Source organism: Folsomia candida, unplaced genomic scaffold (genome assembly GCF_002217175.1).
Source record: "Folsomia candida strain VU population unplaced genomic scaffold, ASM221717v1 Fcan01_Sc011, whole genome shotgun sequence".
Taxonomy (NCBI): Eukaryota; Metazoa; Arthropoda; class Collembola; order Entomobryomorpha; family Isotomidae; genus Folsomia; species Folsomia candida.
The window spans coordinates 981,536-998,788 of record NW_019091203.1 but is presented as its reverse complement, the minus strand read 5'-3'; the positions used below and the strand labels follow the sequence as shown (position 1 = coordinate 998,788).

Genomic DNA, 17,253 nt, shown 5'->3' with positions numbered 1-17,253 from the left:
TGAGCTAGAGGTAGGACTCAGGGAGTATGGCACAGGGAGATGAGGAAACTTTTGACAATGCTTTGGTCGACCATACTCCAATCGAGTTCATTGCCGAAGACCAAGATTTTGCTGTTGAGTTAGGGGACTCAACTTCAAAGTTTATGTCTATTCGACCTCCTAAGTTGATACCAACAGGCGATTACCTCAAGTTAATGAAGACTTTGAACGAATCTCAAATAAGATATTTATTGAACCTTTTGAATAATTTAAAAGCAAGATCGGGACAAAATTTCCACGTAATTCATGGGCAGGCCGGTGTAGGAAAGAGTAGATTAATTACTGCAATAGTTCAGTGCATATTAAGGATGTCGGACAAGGAACCTGGATTAAGTGGTGAAGCAATTCCTGTGCTAGTAGCAGCAGCAACAGGGAAAGCTGCATTTAACGTTTTTGGTATGACATTGCACTCGGCATTTAGACTCCCACCCAATCAATACGCAGGAAAAATGACTCCACTGGATCATGGTTCATGCAATACCTTGCGATGTAAGTTTGAGGCTTTAAAAGTTTTGATAATCGATGAGATTTCGTTAGTTAGCTTGAAAATGTTCACCCAAATTGATCAAAGATTGAGACAAATTTTAGGCGTCGATGAATTATTCGGAGGGGTTAGCCTCTTGGTCGTAGGTGATTTCTATCAGCTTAGTCCGGTGTTTGGACAATTTGTTTTCGAGGATAGCAAAGAAATTTTAGGCCCGATCATTGGAAATCCACTCTGGAATAGATTTAGACAATTTGAGCTTAAGGAAATCATGAGGCAAAAAGATGACGCCAAGTTTGCAACTGCACTAAATAGACTGTCCATGGGAATGCTTGAAGAAGAAGATATCCAAATGTACAAGAGTAGAGAAATTGGAAAAAACTTAATTGTTCCAGATGATGCAACATGGTTGTTTTACAGCAACGCAGATTGCGATAAATTTAATCGCGAAGCGATAAATCGAGCAAATGGGCCATTGTACAATTCATATGCCATAGATAGAGTGCAGGGTGGAAAGATTCTAGCCTCCCAACAAGCTCCCAACAATGTTGGAGTCCGCCGAATATTTAAGTTTGCAGCAAACCGGAGGAATGCCATACCACGTAGCTTTGAGAGTCGGCCTTCGTTATATGATTACAACAAATATTGACGTATCTGATGGATTGTTTAATGGTGCTACAGGAAAATTAATGAGGGTAATTGAAAAGCCATTAACTAACGGGCAGAAAGCTGTTAAGATTGTATTTATGGAATTCTCGGAGAAATTGGTAGGACAACTGGCAAGGGCAAATAACTTAGGATTACTCAAACAATTAGAAATTCCGCTGCATTGGACCCCGATCTTCTCGGAAACCAAGGCATTAAATAGTTTTGGGCACTATCAAAGAATGCAAATTGTTCGCCGTCAAATTCCCCTGGTTGCTGCTAATGCTATTTCCATCCATAAATCACAGTCTGTCTATCCCAAACACAGTTGCCAATATTCCAACTCGAGGATTGAGAAGGGATGCGATATATGTAGCTATGAGTCGGGCACCTTCGTTATCAGGATTACTTATTGGCGGTACTTTCAATGCTCCACGTGCAATCGATACTTTAAGGCATCCTGTAGCATTAGAGCTTTCCAGGTTGCGAATTATCATTCCCATATTCACTCAGATATTTACCAGACCTAGATGATCCCAATAAACTCGTATTCCACAACATTCAGTCTTTCCGAGCACACTATGACGATATTGTTGCTGATAGAAACTACATGGAAGCTGATATGCAATGCTTTTGTGAAACTCGGACATTGATTTCAGATATGGTAGAACTGCCTGGATTTACACTTTTGCATCGAATAGATTCACCGTCTATGCAGTCATCTATTGGAACACTGGTGTTTAGAAGTGACTCGTTCTCTGCGAGCATATCAGATTTTCAATACTCACATCGAAATTTAAGTGTCACTAAACATTTGCAAATAGTTCGATGGATTCAAAACGGTGTAAGAATTTGCATGTTATACCGTAGTCCTCAATATAGGACGATGAGTTTTCTACAGGACATCAGAAATCTTTTAACTAGCACAAAAGGCTCTCCAATGATTGTTTTCGGCGACTTCAACCTGAATTTTCTAACCCAAGATGGATGTCAAATGAGGCAGATTTTTTCTTCAATGGGTTTCAGATTAATAACTCCTTTAGAAAGTAGTACGGATGGGAATACATCGATAGATGCATGTCTTTCTAATGTGAATGGCGTTTCAGCTTGGTTCTACGAAAGCTATTTTAGCTATCATAAACCAATTTGTGTGACTTGGCCAAATGATGTAGATATATTGCCTTCACATGTGGAATTAGAAGATTGCCACACCGAATTAATGGAGGTAGATGTAAGCGAAAATGACATAGGCGACGAACCCGAGGAGTCGGAAATGGACATAGAGAACGAAGCTTTATCTGTAGACATTGTAATTTCCGAACCAACCCCTTCAATTCATCTCGGAATTCCAAATTTAGGAAATACATGCTACATTAGCACAATTCTTCACGTAATCTGTGAATCTCCTTCCATTCAAGCATTTCTGAAATGTAATGAAGATCATCTATCTCGTTGTCTAATAGGATTCTTTCACGCATTAGTCACCCCAGTTTCACTTAGCCACCTTAGAAGCACCAGGCTGGAGTTAGTTGAATGCATGCCATCATACTCAATTGGAATGCAAGATGACCCCCATCTATTTCTCCTTGACCTCCTGCAGAACTTACGCAACTCTGGTTTATCTCTAGAGGAATATATTTCCACTATAGAAACTGAGGTTACGTGCACTTGTAAAAGTAAAGGAACGAGAAATGAATCGTGTACTTTCCTATCCATCGGAAGGTCAACGCAAAATTTACAAGAGTGCGTTAATAATCATTTCACCGGGCAGCAGGAATATCTCTGTGAGAACTGTAAGTTCTCAGGATTGGTTAATTTCAAATCTAACCTGATATTGGCGCCAAGAACGTTAGTGGTTAATCTGAAAATTTTTACAAATCAAGGTACAAAAATTACGGAGAAGTCGTATGCATCAGATGTTCTTACGTTACCTGGCTCGGACAATGTATACGCTTTGACCCTTATAGTTAGTCATTTGGGCAATTCCTTAAACTCAGGACATTATGTTGTTAATTATAGACGTGAAAATGATTGGATAATCTATGATGATAACAATGTTTATGTTTCGACGGACTGCGTTGGCGATAGCTATATTTTCTTATACATATCTACATAATTCCACCTTCAAAACTATCTAACCTCTCGTAAAGTCACCATTGTCATAACACGTAGTTAATATGCATCTCTTATAAACCTTGATTCATACAGTGCATACAATCATCAAGCTGTCCTGATAATGTTGAAATACACATTACCAGGGCACATGGCTCATACAATGATACTAACCAAAACTAGCTTCACGAAAGGTCACAAAAATGGTAAACAAAACTTGATTCATACATGGCATTCTACCATCATCACGCTGCCCTGATAATGTTGGAATACACTTTACCAGAACTAGCTCATAAAAATATGCATCATTATCATAATCACTGAAAACGACAATAAAATTATTTGCATTACCTCTCCCTGTATGCCACTACCAGCCCTTATATAATTTTAGGGTCATATATGTATTTAATCTAAGTTTATTCAATTTTCAGATCTTCATCTTTTTGGTTCAATCGGAATATCCAAGTTATTTGATTGGTTCACTAATTGATTTTTTCAGATTCAAACGATACATCAAGGTTCAAAGTTACCCAACTTCGTTTAAAAAAGGTAGGTGTATTTTATTGCATTTTTGCAATGAAGTCATCGAGATTAGGGTGTCCCAAGTCATTACTAGTGTCTCATTTGAGTGCACTCCTGGTCGGAGTTAAGTACAAGGAAATTATTTCCCAAATGAGATACTGACTGGGACAGGTAGTGGCATCTAATGGCGAGTGGTAAGGATGTTCATAAATAGAAATAAAATTATCATTTCAAATGGTCTGGTAATGTTGACATTACCAGGGCCCAGATGCGATGTAAGATGTCATGGGTTCATAAATAGAAATCGCACTGGGTCGTAACCTGGCTGGTTACCTGATGAACGGGAGTAGCGACCTGTCTTGGGCTTATAGAGAGCCGAAACCCAGTTGGTGTTGTGTAAAACCATGCAAGTAATTTGAAGTGAAAAGTACGTTTGACGATCACCAATGGTACAGAAAAATCGGATAAAATAGAACCATGCTATTCATATATAATTGCACTAATGGTACAGAAGAAATGGGGCAAACTGTAGTAACGTTAGAAGTAGCTCACCCTGTAATAATGATTTGGTTGTAACTTGCCCCAAAGGTGCACAAAAATGCAACAAAATAGACACATTAGTTTTTGGCAATTATGCACCAATGGTGCAGAAAAATCCAACAAAGTAGAGCAATAATGTTTATGCAACATTGCACCAATGGTGCAGAAATATTAAACAACATAGATCAATAATTATTATGCATCGAGGAAAGTCCAAAAATTGTGCATCACTGGTGCAGAATTACCTACCAACGATCACCGATAATTTTGAAAAATTTATGTCAGAATTGTCAAATAAAATCCGCCGAGTAGTATGCACTATTCGTGCGTTATGCATCAAAGCCCCCAATTCTTTCGCATCATTTGGTGTTTCCGATTGTCAGATACCAACGGTGCTATTAATTTATGAAAAAATGGGCCTGATCCATTCGAGTGAGTATCAATTGATGCTCATCCAATTGTGTCGCATCAGCTTGGATAACCAACTGTTCAATACGAACGGTGCTACTTATTCCAAAATTGTAGTGCTTTCTCAATCCATTTGCACAATTAATTCGCACCATTTGCGCCACGGATTGTTCGATACCAATGGTGCGCTTAATTTATTCTATAATGGTCAAGGGGATTATTAATTAGCATCAATTGATGCAAAAAACTCGTGAACACACAGACAGACGGACGGACGGACAAGAGGAATTCAATAGCTCTCGTGCTACGCAGGGCGAGCTAATAATAAATAAAAAGTACCCAAACCCGGTAATTAAATACTGATCTTAAATACCGAAGTATTTAAATACAACAACCCTGATTATACCACCACTCACGGGTTGCACGCTTCCTACTGGCGCCCAAGATGGACCCTCTTGTTTCGAAACGTATCTCTTATGTCGAATAATTTCAAGATACTACTGCCATCCACAATCATCTTCGTTTCCATTATGCACGCTTTTTCCGAACTGTTCGGATTTGCAATAATCGCTTCAAACGTTACCCATACTGAGGGTTAGGCGAGATTATAGAACCTGTCGAAAACTGCTATTTTTTGGGCGAAATATTCGTTGCTGGATATTTTGAATGATTTCATCGTATTCCTCATCCTTTTCTCATGAGGAATGAAGTTATCATTTCCAAAAAGCCGGGCTTTTAAAGCCGGCAGCAGATTATCTTTGAACCATTGTTCATCTGGAAGTTTGCAAAATGCATAAAAAATTTTATGTCCATTTGAACAAAGTGTCGATCTGAAGTTTCAGATCAGAATTAAAGCACTAAAGGCGCATAACCGGACGTAACTAGTTTATCTTTATGCAAAATAACTTAAATTCCGAATATTAAGAAAAGAATGGCTGCATACTGGGTGGTGATCCGAGCGGTGTGAGAGGACGCTGCGACATAATGAAAAAATACCTTGTGGGCCTCGCCACGATAACGCTTTGGAATTTTTTCTTCCAAAAGTGCTTTTAAAACTTTAAAACATAGTAGGTGGCATTAATCTTTACATTATGGGGAACTCGAATCAAAGGGAGAGTTCCACGACCGCTCATTGCCCCCACTACCATAACCGTGACCGCAAACTTTTCACTTTTCTCGCACACAAACTTCTCCATATAAATTCGGGACTCTGAATAGCAAATTCTTCGAGTCTCTTTGCAATCTTGGACCAAGAAAAGTGCCTCGTCCAATGTGACAACAAATTCAGACCGATTTCCGGCCAAATGACTTTTGTACAGCTTCTGACATGTTGTCCTCCGTATTTTTTTGTGGCGCGGTTTTAGTACGTGAACTCTCGTCTTTTTAAGTGTCTTCTTCCGTAGATCTTGATGAATAATTCGGCCTATTGTATGTTGTGAGACTTGGTGCTTCTTTGCCAATCGATTTTGGGTCAGTGGATTATCTTTTTTAAGGTCACGGTTAACTTTTCTGACAAGCGTCGCTTTTCGCACTTTTCGGGGGTAGTGATTGGGTGGCTGCGGAAGTCCTAGTTCCATAGCCTGGTTCCTTTTTCCAACTGAATCCTTTATTTTAGGCATTTGGCTATTGGAAATGAGAATTGTTTCGTCCTGGAGTTTGGTCAGGAGTTTTTTGTACGTCATTATTGCTTGGCAAACTGTTTTAACAGCATGGAGCTCTTTGGGGTCCATTTTTGGACCCGTTTTCAAAATTTAGAAAATGAGCTTTTGGGTCACGGCGCAGCTTGAACCAAGCTTCCAGAAAAGTTTCGAATATTTGGAATTAGCGCCATTGTTTAGCGTATATGGGCAAATAGCGACAGGTTCCATAATCTCGCCTAACCCTCAGTAGATTTAGTGGGTGCCTGAAAGTTGACAAAAATAGGGATTTGAGTACAAAATTTGTAAGATTATTCATCAATAATGAAAAATTCAATTTTATGTATAACCCTGAAATAATTCTAAAAATATATACTTGCCATTTAACAAAAGTTCTGAAAAGTTAACATGCGAATATGTATGTACACTCTTAGAAATTCGGTGTTATCGGGCAGGTATTGATTTCTCGATTTTGAAATGACAAGGGTATGTTTCAATTTTTCGTAGTTGAAACTTGGTAGCTTTATCTGTTCTAGAATCATTGGGTCTTTTAATTGTGGCGAAGATAGCTCCTAGATATTAAGGACATTTTCGTCATCATTAGGAAAATATTAGGGCGCCGCGTGGTTTGACAACCCTCAGAATTTCGATTAGTTAAGGGCTAGTCTTAGGTGGGGCACTTGTGCTTATTCTCTGATGGCTCCTGTTGTATGAAGGAATTTTCCGCTTGCGACTAGGTGCTGATGAAAGTGCAACAGAAACCGTGTTCGGTGGTATCTTCATGGCTGAGGCAGATGAGATGTCACCCTGAAATAATTTAATATTATCAGTTAAACGGGTTTAAATATTTGATTTAAATTATATTTAGTGTGGCAAGCCCATACTGAAATTTTTGCATAGTTGAGATTATCTTCCTGATTCACAACACCAAGAAGTTCCTCCTCCAAATTTGGCAGCGTAATTTTCTTGTTTCCAGTTTCATTTGCGTCGGATTTTGCTTTCAATTGTGTCTTTATATTATTGAATTTCTTAGGATTCCTTCTTTTTATTTTCTTTCATAATGACCTGATGGCTTGTTCTTGACCGCTAAATGTTGTCCATTTGTAAATAAAATCTTGTCTCCCCGCTTCCTTCAGTCCTTCAGCCTCTGGTACTCGAGATTTTTTTAGAAGACCTGAGTAATTTATAATCGCGCAAACTGGTCCTCATTCTCTTCTTTCGACTGACAAGCTGTGCTAGTCCCCGGTGCAGTTTGTGACATTTCCGCCGTTGAAGGATAAACCGATTTATTTCGGCTCATTTTAAAGATTGCTGATTTTCCGCAACTACGAAGGATTCGCGCTATTGCGTTGGAAATGGCCTTCAGCCAGATTTGCAAATAACATCGGCATTCCAATACAAGTGGGAATAAAGAAGCAAGCAAGGCGCCTGCGCAGAGAATGAATAGCGTTACCAGTGCGCTGTTCAGTGCTTGAGAAATACTTTTTCCTCCCAAAGGAGATTTAATAACAGGTACTCACCCTTTGTTCCTTCCTGCAATTATTTCAATTGTCAATCGATCCCAAATTCCCGATGACAGCATAGCTTTAAAATATTCCGGGATTTTACTTCCTTCTGCATAAACAAATTGCCAACTCTCCCACATGGGACTCAACATGTCTTTCCCTTTCACAAATTTGTTCTTCTTCCAAGCATATTTTTCAGATAGGAAACTCAGCTCCGAGGAAATGTGGATAGAGTCGGATATGAAGACGGATTTCATACAATTGACAAGTTCGCGCTCGTTCGCCATCTTCAACTCTGTCACCAACTCTAGTCCTGTAAGCTTCGATAAGTACGATATATCTAAGGGACTTCTGTGATAATGTTTTGGACGCAGGAGAAGAAACTCGGCGTATAACTTTTCGTTTCCTAAAAAACCCTTCCATCCATTAATGACAAAGAAACGTCTGAAAAAACCGAACAGAATGAACCAAAATCTTGTACGAGAAATGAAGATTTCAGGAGACCTTAAAGGTATCCCCGGACGGTGAGAGCAACCGAAAACAGTGTTTCCTTGCGCAGGGATTTTGCATTTCTGCAGAAATATTTACGACGCTAAAATCCGGGGCTCCTTCTTTGGACCGGTAATTGCTTTCTCCAAACATCATGTTTTCCCAGTAAAATAAAATGTTTTCTTGTTCTGCCCACTTTGTTATATTTCTGAATGAAATGGCCCGGTTCCCGCAAACTAAATCCCAAAAAGTTTCCGGTTGTGTTCCCGGAAACGGGGCGTTTAACTCGGTAATCATGATGCTAGTGTAGCAGTTTGTAAGGAAGATAGCCATCAACGCCCAAGATCCAAACACGAGTCGATGAAATGTCTGCAGCTCTAATCTCCATGGTATAGAACCGGCTTCATCGAAAACTGTTCCGAGGACAAGCACCCATGGGGCGAAAGAGGGAGGGTGATCTTTCCCATTGAAGTAGTATTTTGTGAAAAGGGTGAGGCTTGTCACCACCGCAACGAGGGAAACAATAATACCGAGCCACAACTCTAACTTGAATGGGCTCTGGTAGAACGCAAAGGTCAGAAGTTTCTCTTCGTAGCAGGTTAGAAACTGGGTTCCCCCTTGACGGATATATATGAATTGGTCCGAAAGCATATTGGAACCGCTCATCACATGTGACACTAATCTGCCCGATATACCAAACTCCAAGTTGACATTCGCTCCCCTCAGAAGGAGTTGGTAGAACAGTTGAGCTTGAATATATCGGTGAAAATTTTTTCGCCGGTCGAAGGGATTGAAATGTAAAAGTGATATGAATCCCATGGATTTAACTTCAGCTGTATCAAGAAACGTGTGCATGTGAATCGTCCAGGCAGTGTTTTGCAACGCATGTCTTACACCTGCTTCCACCAAATGTGTGCCCGCCTCAGTTTTGAAGGAATGACATTCAAGTCTTGAACGAAATAGTAAGGACTTTGCTCCATCTTCTCGAACCCTGTGTATGCAAATTGAATATGTTCCATACAACTTGGAATTAAGAACGGTGACAACTTCTCCTGTTCGTATAATTTTATCTTCGATGGTTCCACGGATTGTCCCCGTAAAGTATTCTGACATCAATGGCATTATTGCTGGAACGGTGTAGAATATTGTCATATGTGGGCGTGTAATGGGGTATTCGAAAGGCATCCATCCGCCTGGAGCGAAAATCTTGTATTTGTGGAATTTGGTAATTTGATACAACCACCAGAATGATTCAATGAAGGCTTCCTGTCGTCCTATTTCATCTCCGAGTACTATATTATTGGTCCTCCTTCCGGACGCTATCATTAATGGGATCCTGCACCCCGCCGACACTCTGATCTGAGAAATATCTAGAAGTGATCTCGCATTTGGTCGTTCCTCCAAGGAATAAACGTGTATATCGGCAATGGTGGTAGGCCAGGTGTATTCCGCGTCGTCGGGAGTGAAGTCAGCAAACTCTTCACCCTTCCCAAGGTCTCGAGCAATGTTGACATCGCAAGTGGAGGGTACGCCCTTGAGCAATTTTACGATGTCCAATTCCTGCAAGTGAGGAATCGGAGGTATTTGCTGGTTGTGACCGGTAATTTGATTGGGAATTACAGAGCATTGAATACTAATCCCCAGTGCGAGAAGGATTGTTGAGAAGAGAAAAGACGCCATGGAATTTTGTCAAAAAATGGAGAATTCTTTCAAATTCGGTGAGCCAAACCCTAGCGTAATTGAAAATAACGTTTTAAAAAATTCCTACTAATGCAGTTTTGAAAAGTGGTTCAACTTGCTTGGCCAAGTTAAGTAGTTATACTTGGTTGAAGAATAGCTTAGCGACAGTAGTCGGAAAGGTATTGCGTGGCAAGGTCAGGCAGAGGTCAACGCTGCCGATTGCAAGCCGCCGAACGCCGAATGGGTATGCGGCCCGCCGCCGTGAAAATCTCGTCGGCGCGGCGGCGCCAAAATTTATATTTAAATGTGTTGAATTTTTTAATATTCATTTCTTTAATATCGATTTTGTATTATTTTTAAACTTAGATTTTTGTAAATATAATTTATTTTATTTTGAAGATCGATATGTATTTTTAAAATTTTCTAACTGAAAGGAGGAGGCACCCTTCTTATGGGAAAACTGCCTGCCGTCGAATTTTCTGAATTTTTGATATGTTGTAGACTTCGATGTGCTGAACAAAAGTCTCCATACCCCCGACCCCAGGTTTTCGCTGGTTTGACCTCCAACAGAGGTCAAAGGTCAGTATAACTTGGCCATAACTAAGTATATGTAAAATTTTACAAATTTGTCCTGACGTCAGTTGTTGATGGATTTTCAAAATTCCGGATGTTTTGGAAACGTGGGACCGTTGGGCGAAATATATATTTCCAGATTTTTTTAATTCGGCCACACCCCCTATATATTGATGTAATAAAGTATAAAACTGAGATTAATATCTCTAACTAATCATTCAACTCCACATTGAAGTTAAGACAGCATAGTTGCCGATTCTTTGCGTAATTGATTTACATTGTCATGTCATCGAAAAATAGGTCAGAGGGTCACACCCCACTCTAGTGGGGTCCCTGTGGGTGTGGTCCGAACAGGAAAAAATGTATAAAGTCGGTTCCTAGTATTGTTTCTGAAATTAACTATTGTAATCGAGGGTAATTTTGTATGTCTGCCCCACTTGTACACCATGACCTTAATGTGTATGGCGTAGGGGAGAGGGGGTGTGGCTTTTGGCGATTTTGCGACAGTTTTATCAATACCTGGCTTGCGGCACATCATTTTTCTCAGCACACAAAGCCGATTACGACCGCTTGTTCAAAATTTCAAAACCACACCCACTGGGGGTGTGGTCATTGTCGGCTATTTCAATCCAACGCAAGTATCTCATGCGACATATCATTTTTCTCAGCACACAAAGCCGATTACGACCGCTTGTTCAAAATTTCAAAACCACACCCACTGGGGGTGTGGTCATTGTCGACTATTTCAATCCAACGCAAGTCTCTCATGCGACATATCATTTGTCTCAGCGCACAAAGCGGATTAAGACGGCGTATACAAAATTCCAAAACCACGCCCCCTGGGGGTGTGGTTCCTGGGAACTATTTTATGCGACATACCATTTTTCTCGGCGCCCAAATGCGATTAAGATGACGAAATTAGTTTTCTTGCCAATTTTTAAAACTTTATCTTTTATAAGCAGGTTATATCTACTCGGTGTGTGTCTTGTACCCAAAGCGGATAAGTTATAAATTGACATGGTCGGTTGATGGCTTTGTTTGATGCCGTTAGAACTAGTTTGATCCATCGTTATGAGGAATGGTTTGGACACCTTTGCTGGTAAGGATGATTGTAATAACATGATGGCGCAGTACTTACGTTAGTCAGTTGTCATCTGCATCATCAAATAACTCCGGAGCGTCTCTGTGGGCAGCATCATCGATAATGCCTAGGAGACTATGCGATGGAGCTTGTAATTTATCTTGGTGTCTTGCCCAGCTCATGAACCAGAGTACACTTGCAATATGCGAACAAGTTCCCAAGGTGCGAGCCCCTGTTTTGCACTGGCAATACCAACCTTGAATTGGATTTGGAAGAGGGTGTGGCAGTTGCTCTCCCGCTAAGGCTTCCTCAAAGGGTACCTCGTGGAACTGAATCCACAGTTGGTATTTTGCAGCTCGAGTGTGTCTGAAAATACAATTGGAATAAAAAGTAAGCTTACTTGATCAAGTTATTTACAATATGATGTAATACAATTATTATAAAAATTTCTACCTGGAATAAACTTGAGCCCTTAGAAGCCCTGGGCTTTCGCGGCTTAAATCGAAGCGGTACTCGCCGTCCCTTGTATTCTTATCCTGGACGTAAGCAGGGGCTAGCTTAACCTGGTACTTTCCGAAAGTAAGGTCGCGTAGATACTGCAGCGACAAATGTGGGAAAGCTGGTAGATGGTCTGAAGTCATAGGGAACCATTGAGTAGGAGCTCGTGTTTCTAGACGTTCATCGTGAACACGTTGCATGAGATGGTTAGGTTGAGCAGCTATTCTTAACATTTCTTTGGCTTCGTCAGCGTTGTAGCCAGGCATAGTTATTGGTAGATGGAAGGCATTCAATAGTGCACAGGCTATCCTGACTAGGTCTCCTAAATGCACACAGTTGTGAGATTCCACTCGATGGGCGAAAAATTTGAAGACACTTTTCAAATGACCATTTCTCGCTTCCACAACCCATCGGCTTTTGGTGATCAGTCTATTATTGTTCGCCTCTTCTGTAGGTAACTGGTCTCGCGTGGCTCTTCCTCTCACAATATTTGGTATTTTAGCTCGTATTCCTAATCTCTGAAGTGTCGGGATTGATTCGCGGTAACCGTAGTCTACGATGACGATGTCGCCCTCTTGAATCCACTGACCAAATCCACGAATATCACGCTGGAGTTCATCAATTAAGATTTTTGCATCGTTGTTCTTTGAATCTGAGAAATACGGGCCGTGGACATCGAAAATATAACCATCTGGTGCAACTATCATGATTGGCTTCACAAGATGGTAGCTCTTGTGCATGCAATAACTTTGGCGGGCAATTCTAAAGTTAGAGCTAGTGGCTATTTCAATGTATGTGCCATCAATGCACAATATGGCCTGAGGTTTTTCCGGGTTAGGGTTGTACAGTTGGTTGGCAAAATCTGATACATGTCGATGAATAAATTGTTGTCGGGTCATACTGTCGGGGCCCAGATTAGTTCTTACAAATGCCCTCATAAGTGATTCTCTAACCTTATTCACCGCCAAGCTGACTGCTTGTCGTGTCGAGTAGTGGAATATTGCTTTCAAGAATTCGTCAGGTATTCCTTGCCTAAGCTTACAAAGGAACATGATCAAGTCGATTTTATATACTATTCTATCATGTCCAGAAACTTGCACAGGCCCACACAGCTCGTACAAGTTTCTGAACTGATCTTTGCTTAATGAGGTGATGGTAAAGAAATCATTGTCTGCAATTGTGTTTTCGTCATTGTAGTCTGGCGCTTGGTTACGGATTGCATTCGTGCGGAGCACACTGAACCACCGTTGGATTTCAATAGGTGACAACTTGATAGTTCTTCGCTGGCCTAGAGCTCCCCGAGCAGGTTCAACAACGAGATCTCTGCTGATTAGCGCATTTCGCCACCCGGCTAGTGCAATCAGAAAGAGGTACGCGCGTATCCACAACTTCTACCAGCAAAGCGCCACCTGAGTTCCCTGGAGCACAAAACTCAGGCCGTTGTTAGTTATTCCGAAATGTATTCCGTTCCAAAAAATTGTGCCGAGTCGTCGGGGAGGAAAGTGTTGCTACCCTAATTGAAACAAATAAAAATGAAATCGCAACCCGTCATGCATTTAAATTTGCAAATAAATCCTTTCCAGCAAAGATGTACGTGAATTTGAACTGGGAGCATTGCGTACTTATGTCTAAAAACAAACATATCGCTGCTTCATAAATATCAAGGGACACAAAATGTTTCACAAAATTTAACTTCATGGTCTATCGTCTGTGACCCAACATATGTATATACTTTATGTGTGTGTATATATGTATTCATATGAATATTATATGAATTCATCTACATATGTGTGTTTGTGTGTGCCTATGTATGAATTCATCTACATATGTGTGTTTGTGTGTGCCTATGTATGAATTCATCTACATATGTATACATGCATTTATGTATCTATGTATGTATTCTTATCATTATTAAAATTATTCGAAATTTGAAAACGTAACATTGTCCCTAAAACCTGAAAACCACCCCCTAATGCGACCACGTGCAATGACAGCGCTTGCAATGCAATGACTGTCGTGGCCCATTTTAACCAGGGGCACGCGGGGTTGTGCTAGCCATTCTAGCATGGCTGGATGAGGTAGGGGATTGTCAATTACCCTACCCCACGCCGTCCGAAGACGGGTTAACGCACACCCGGCCTAACAAGGGAGAAAGGGGGTTGTGCCCAGTTCTCGCAAGGCCCGTCTGCGCCACGTAGGGCCCACTTCCTACCCGCCAACCGGGACACTACGGACTGGGCCCGTTGTAGTTGGACCAACTCCCCCCCTCCCCTTCCACGGAAGGTGGGTCTCCCACCCCGAGATACCCCCCAACCCCAAGGTTTTTGTGGTGCTGAGGTGCCACCCTCAAGCTCCCACCCGAAATACTGCGGGAGTGGTGCACCCCACCACTCCCACCCTAAATACTGCGGGAGTGGTGCACCCCACCACTCCCACCCAAAATACTGCGGGAGTGGTGCACCCCACCACTCCCACCCAAAATACTGCGGGAGTGGTGCACCCCACCACTCCCACCCGAAAAATTTCCACCGATAAGCGTGTGATGTTGAAGTCTGCTACCGAAACTTTATTGTTGCGCTTCCAACCATTCCAACCCAGCTGATAGTTGCTTGTAGACTGAATCATCGGCGTTCTTTTGTGTCCCACTTTGCCTACCTATTCACTACAGTCAACGATAACTACGCAGTTGATACTGCGTAGTATCAACTGCGCAGTTACGGTTCACTGTTTATAACAGAACTCCTCTTGTGGACAACGCCGTAATTAAGTCATTCAATGTGACGTATTTTAAGTGCGTATGAAGATATTCATGTGCAAAGTATATACTCATGAATGCACATATGTACATAGATATTTATTAATGGTATATATGTGTATGTATGTAGCCACATGTATATTGACATCGTATGTAACTTGTTTACAACAAAATAGCACCTAGGTTAGACATGAAATTCTCAAAATTATAATATAATAAACAAGGGGTAAGTACGAGTGATATTGCAAATGTTGAAGCAAAAATAAATTTATCATTTTATGATTTTTACTTTATTTTGGTTTAATTAATTGTACATCTAGTCCTATTAAGCAAGCACGTATGTACGCATTGGTATTTATTTGCCTTACAATTAAGAGATATCATCATCTTTGATTTCATTGTTGCAAATCGGGTGTGGAACATTCCGGCGTAATATTTCTCCAAATGATCTAATCATTGGCAACGCAGCAAAACTGAGTACGATAATGCACTTTATGCCGCTTTCTTAATTTTCTTCGTGTCATGTCCTCGTGACTGGGTGACTTTTAAACCCTTCTATCCGAAGGATCGTTTTACTAGGTAATACGTCATGGTTCCCGAGATTTTTCGATGACCTTCGTATTTTATGTACTTTGTGATGAGGAATCGCGTGGTGAAACTGGGATTTAAAATGTTTTACTCGCCAAATTTCAAACATAAAACTTAAATCTTTAATTGTCCCGTTATTTCGAAATTTATCGAAGGATCCTGGGAACCAGCGGCAGCAGCAATTGGCCATGGAAGGTATGTATGTGCCCAATCCAGTAGCGTAGCCACGATTAGATATTAGGAGGGGGCTCGGCTTAAAAACATGATTTTATCCACAAGAGTATGGTTTGCGGTCATCCAATTCCTCCGTCCCGCTGAAAATTATGCAGCATGACATGCTATTGTTAACCGTAATATTCCAGGGTAGAAATCGAACTAAAAATGTCTTATATAGATTTCGTCGGACGGACACATTTATTGAAATATGTAGGAATTATAAATTCCACTAGGATAGGTGTTGTCAACAGAAACTTTTTGTCCCAGTTGTATATAGACATATGCGCCTTTACATCGCCTTGAAACGTAAATGGTTACCGGCAGACCTCAAGTGTATTGTTCCAGAGGCCATTAACTTTAGAAAAATATATGGTTCATAAGAATTCTGATGGGCTTTCGGTTGACCTTAGATGCATATGACCACAGAAGGTCAACGCGTAGGTGGAGCGATATTTCTACGGATGTATTGAGAAAAATGATATATCGCTTGACGTGCTGGTGTTAAATTGAAATTGCCGCCAAGGACCCCACCCCAAGAGGTGTGGTTTTTAAATTTTTAATTTGCCGTCGTAATCAGCTTTGTGCGCTGAGACAAATGTTATGTCGCATGAGATACTTGCGTTGGATTGAAATAGTCGACAATGACCACACCCCCAGTGGGTGTGGTTTTGAAATTTTGAACAAGCGGTCGTAATCGGCTTTGTGTGCTGAGAAAAATGATATGTCGCATGAGATACTTGCGTTGGATTGAAATAGCCGACAATGACCACACCCCCAGTGGGTGTGGTTTTGAAATTTTGAACAAGCGGTCGTAATCGGCTTTGTGTGCTGAGAAAAATGATGTGCCGCAAGCCAGGTATTGATAAAACTGTCGCAAAATCGCCAAAAGCCACACCCCCTCTCCCCTACGCCATACACATTAAGGTCATGGTGTACAAGTGGGGCAGACATACAAAATTACCCTCGATTACAATAGTTAATTTCAGAAACAATACTAGGAACCGACTTTATACATTTTTTCCTGTTCGGACCACACCCACAGGGACCCCACTAGAGTGGGGTGTGACCCTCTGACCTATTTTTCGATGACATGACAATGTAAATCAATTACGCAAAGAATCGGCAACTATGCTGTCTTAACTTCAATGTGGAGTTGAATGATTAGTTAGAGATATTAATCTCAGTTTTATACTTTATTACATCAATATATAGGGGGTGTGGCCGAATTAAAAAAATCTGGAAATATATATTTCGCCCAACGGTCCCACGTTTCCAAAACATCCGGAATTTTGAAAATCCATCAACAACTGACGTCAGGACAAATTTGTAAAATTTTACATATACTTAGTTATGGCCAAGTTATACTGACCTTTGACCTCTGTTGGAGGTCAAACCAGCGAAAACCTGGGGTCGGGGGTATGGAGACTTTTGTTCAGCACATCGAAGTCTACAACATATCAAAAATTCAGAAAATTCGACGG

General features: G+C 40.9%; 2 protein-coding genes across 2 annotated transcripts; one reads left to right on the top strand and one right to left on the bottom strand.

The window, feature by feature from the left end:
- The first annotated feature begins 26 nt into the window (after nt 1-26).
- LOC118437044 (ATP-dependent DNA helicase PIF1-like) lies at nt 27-1,172 on the top strand. Its single transcript, XM_035855815.1, has one exon. The coding sequence runs from the start codon at nt 27-29 to the stop codon at nt 1,170-1,172; it is 1,146 nt and encodes a 381-aa protein (XP_035711708.1).
- Nucleotides 1,173-11,777: 10,605 nt separating this feature from the next.
- LOC118437043 lies at nt 11,778-13,112 on the bottom strand. The gene is made up of 2 exons (XM_035855814.1): nt 12,169-13,112; nt 11,778-12,081 (listed from the first exon to the last, which is right to left on the bottom strand). The coding sequence occupies exons 1-2, from the start codon at nt 13,110-13,112 to the stop codon at nt 11,778-11,780; spliced, it is 1,248 nt and encodes a 415-aa protein (XP_035711707.1).
- Between the last annotated feature and the right edge of the window lie 4,141 nt (nt 13,113-17,253).